The 4,067-nt window shown below is 58.1% G+C and overlaps 1 protein-coding gene across 3 annotated transcripts in view; it reads left to right on the forward strand.

Moving 5' to 3' along the window:
• Positions 1 to 4,067, forward strand: part of ANO1 (anoctamin 1, calcium activated chloride channel) — a 95,999-nt gene that overhangs the window by 65,552 nt on the left and 26,380 nt on the right. For all 3 annotated transcript variants that reach the window (XM_008589680.1, XM_008589681.1, XM_008589679.1), the window contains 3 exons: positions 1,152 to 1,209; positions 3,230 to 3,330; positions 3,885 to 4,030. In XM_008589680.1, coding sequence (XP_008587902.1) covers positions 1,152 to 1,209; positions 3,230 to 3,330; positions 3,885 to 4,030 — 305 coding nt within the window. The remainder of the gene's footprint in view (positions 1 to 1,151; positions 1,210 to 3,229; positions 3,331 to 3,884; positions 4,031 to 4,067) is intronic.

The raw sequence follows: 4,067 nt of genomic DNA on the forward strand, positions 1-4,067 counted from the left end.
AGCAGAGACCCCAGGCAACAGGGATCCCAGGCAGCAGGGACCCCAGGCAGCAGAGACCCCAGGCAGCAGAGACCCCGGGCAGCAGGGACCCCGGGCAGCAGGGACCCCGGGCAGCAGAGACCCCGGGCAGCAGAGACCCCAGGCAGCAGGGAGTCTACGTGGCACAGACCCCTGGCAGCGGGGAGCCCATGCAGCAGGAACCTCAGACAGTGGGACCTGGGCAGCAGTGAGCCCGGCCAGAGAGCTCCAAGTGCTCCCACAGCAGGTAGGGCTGAGTCACGAGAGTGAGGGTCACAGGAGAGGAGGGTGTGGAAGCACAGCTGCTGGTCCGCTGAGCCATGTGGTAGGCTCCTGGTGGGGTGAGTCCCAGGCCTGGACCCTCTGCAGCCATCCCAGGCTGTGGAGGGGGCTGCAGTCCCCCTACCAGGATGCCCACCCCGTCACCAGGGGCCAGCAGGTCTCCGGCACTCATCTGAGAATGTCACTGCTTCTGCTCAGGGGCACCCCAGACTTGAGGGAGAAGCCCCACCCGATAGTCTGCCTGGTCTAGGACAAACCTGGACAGCCCTCGCTGTCCCTCCCACCAAGGGCTGGCAGTTCTGATCTCACAACTCCTCGCAAAGCATCATGTGATTTCCAAGTGCCAAGCTGCCCTCCCATCCCGGGGTCCCAGAGCCCTGCCAAGGGGTCCAGTCCACCCTGAGGGCATCCACCAAGAAGTGGCTCTCAGGGGTCCCCACACCCCACCACGTCCACCAGAAGCAGAGAGCCTGTCTGTCCTCACCACCCTGCTGAGCCTGTGACACGCCTGCATGCCTGGTAGCTAGTGAAGCTCCTGCTTTTAGGCACAAGGTGGTCTTGACCCTCATCCCCCCAGGTTTCCTTCCCTCTGTCTGCTCCTCAGCCTCAAGGTTTCCTGTTGAAGAAGTTAGATTTTCCCACCCTTCTCTGTTCTTGGGAGTCAAACGAACATTCGACCAACAGAAAACCACTGTGGTCATCTTCAGCCGATGAGAACAGGCAGGGAGAAAAGACAATAAATCCACACTCAGGGGACCACGTTCGGCACAGTCCCCTGTGGTGGTCTCTCCCAGAGCTGGGAGCTGGGGACTCATCTCCCAAACTCTAACGGCCTCCCCCAATCACTCCAGGTTTGTCGGGCGCCCCGGCGACTACGTGTACATTTTCCGTTCCTTCCGAATGGAGGAGGTGAGTGACATTTCATACGTCTCCAGCATCCCTTCTGTTTGCCTTTCCCAATTCGTCTACGCCGTGAACTTGGGAGGAGAGGACACGTGTTTGTTAAGCGAGTGCTGGTTTCTTTCCTTCCTGTTGGAATCTGTTCTCTCCACCTGCTGGGGAGGGCTTTGATCTTATTTGCTGTGTCCCTACGGAATTGCCCTAAAGGGATAACGTCTCTTCAGAGTTGACGAAAGAAAAAAATTACACCCAGTTCTCTCCTTTCTTTTTTCTCTTTTTTGGAAGACTTTGAATATTTTTCCCTCTGATTAAGATGAACTAATGAGGAAAGAACCAGAACTTGGCCACATTTCTTAACTTCAACATTGAAATGCCCACCTCTGTACCCTCAAATACAGTGCTGGTGATGTCTGGCTTCTGGCCACAGAGGGTCTGGTTAGTGCACCAGCCGCCTTCCATGCTGAGTCACAGCCCAGGGACACGCTCCCCTATGTTTGTCCGACCTCCAGCAGCTCTGTAGGACAAAGCGGGGCTTCAGTGGTCCAGGTCGCAGGGTAACCAGTCAGCATTTCCAACTCACAGAATAATTCAGGTCATCAGAAAATAAGGGGGTGGGGCCGGCCCGGTGGCACACTGCTACAGTGCACCACTTGGGAGCGCGGCGCCGCTTCCACCGAGGGTTCAGATCCCACATACAGACCGGCCGCTCACTGGCTGAGCGAGGTGCGGGCGCAACACCGAGGGTTGCAATCCCATTGCCGGTCCCGGTCCGGTACGGGCGCGACACTGAGGGTTGCGATCCGTTGCCGGTCACGTAAAAAAAAAAAAGAAAGAAAGAAAGAAAATAAGGGGGTGAAATAAGGTGCAGAAGGTTGGGGTGGGCATCGGGCACTGGGCGATTTGCCCGTCTGGAGTGCGGCCTAGAAGTTCAACCCCCTGAACGTGGGCCTCCCCCACAGTAACAGGTGTCTGCAGAAAGCCCGTACAGTACTCTTTACTTTTTGCATGACACTTTCTTCACATAGGTGGTACCCTGTCTAATTCTTTAATGGTTACAGGAGTTGGGAGATGTCTCTTAGAATAGAGTAAAGCAAAGGATGTAATTGCTTTTTGCGGAATAATGGCTCACCAAGACAGATTTTTTTGGTAACGTATATAAAGCTTTGCTTGGGACTCAGAGAGGAGCCACTGTGCCTCAGGAGTCACCAAGCATACCTTGTGTTCAGCTTCTTGCCTACAGAGGTGTCCAACCATCACTGCTGGCCCAGTCCCTGCCCTAAGCCCATGAGGGCAGGGCATTGGACCTCTGAGCAGTGGCCAGCTGCCTCAACATGGGGCTTCTCAACTGTGGAGGCCCAGCCTGCCAGGGCAGTACAGGGCCTGTGGTCAGGTGGCCTGTCCATGAGACAGGATACTGGCCCTGGGGAAGGCAGAGGAGCCCTGAGACCCAGCCCCACCACTGCCCACTCCCCGGCAATGCGCTGCCCTCTCAGCCTGGGCTCCAGCCCCGACAGCCTGCAGGTGAGGTGCGTTAGTGTCCTGAGGTTGCCGCAACAAGACACCACAGATTGGGTGGCTTAAAACAACAGAAATACATTCTCTCACAGTCTGGAGGCCAGAAGTCCAAAATCAAGGTGTCAGCAGGGCCGTGCTCCCTCCGAAGGCTCTTGGGGAGGGTCCTTCCTTGCTTCTTCCAGCTCCTGGGGGCTGCAGGAAACCCCTGGCGTTCCTTTACACAGTACTCCAGTCTCTGCCTCCATCTTCACATGGCCGTCCCCGCTCTGTGTCTGCGTATTTTCTCTTCTTTGAAGGACGCCGGTCAATGGATCAGGGCTCACCCAACTCCAGTATGACCTCACCTTAACTTGGTTACATCTGCAAAGACCCTTTTTCCAAATAAGGTCGTGTCCATAGGTCCCAGGGGTTGGAACTTGAGCATTTATTTTTGGAGGACACATGTCGACCCACAGCACAGGGTTGACACCTGACAGGGCTGCAGGAAGCTGACAGCTGCTTTCCCCCCCTGCAGTGCGCACCGGGGGGCTGTCTCATGGAGCTTTGCATCCAGCTGAGTATCATCATGCTGGGCAAGCAGCTGATCCAGAACAACCTGTTCGAGATCGGCATCCCGTGAGTAGCACCCCGCCTGCCAGCGGCCCACGGCTGCTCTGGGTCAGAGTGGAGCAGAGGCGGAAGACGGCCTGGGGCGCGCCAAGACTCTGGTGGTGGTCCGGGTGACAGGGGATGCAGGGCCCCAACAAGGTGGGGGCTCCAGGAGCGGGGAGGTGTGAGGCCAGAGGGGGAAGTTGGGGCAAACGTCTCCCCACCGTGGATGAAGGGAAGGGAGGACGGGGATGGCTCTCCGCACCCCAAGCTGGCTGAGGATTCGGGGTACCAGCAAGCATCCCCAAACTCATATGCTGGCACCCAGGGTTGGCAGGTGGAAGACCAGGGGCTTGCCTTCCTTGCCCTGAGCCCTTCAGAAATCCGTGTCCCGTGCCCTTGTCCCCAAAGGCAGCCGGCTCTGTGGAGTCAGGGACTCGGGCTATCTTCTGTGATCCGCACCCCTCCCCTGAGGGTCCACTTGGACACGGCCAGACCCCCCTGCACCGCAGTTACCTTCTGGAGGCCCCGGCCCCACGCCCACCTAGCTGGAGACCCGAGTGACGTGGCGTTTCTTTCAGGAAAATGAAGAAGTTCATGCGGTACCTGAAGCTGAAGCGGCAGAGCCCCTCGGACCGCGAGGAGCCCGTGAAGAAGAAGCAGCGGTACGAGGTCGACTACAACCTGGAGCCCTTCGCGGGCCTCGCCCCGGAGTACATGGAGATGAGTGAGTGCGGCGCGGGCCGGGGCGGCGGGACGGGGAC

The sequence above is a fragment of the Galeopterus variegatus genome, unplaced genomic scaffold, assembly GCF_000696425.1.
Source record: "Galeopterus variegatus unplaced genomic scaffold, G_variegatus-3.0.2 Scaffold5590, whole genome shotgun sequence".
NCBI classification, from domain to species: Eukaryota; Metazoa; Chordata; class Mammalia; order Dermoptera; family Cynocephalidae; genus Galeopterus; species Galeopterus variegatus.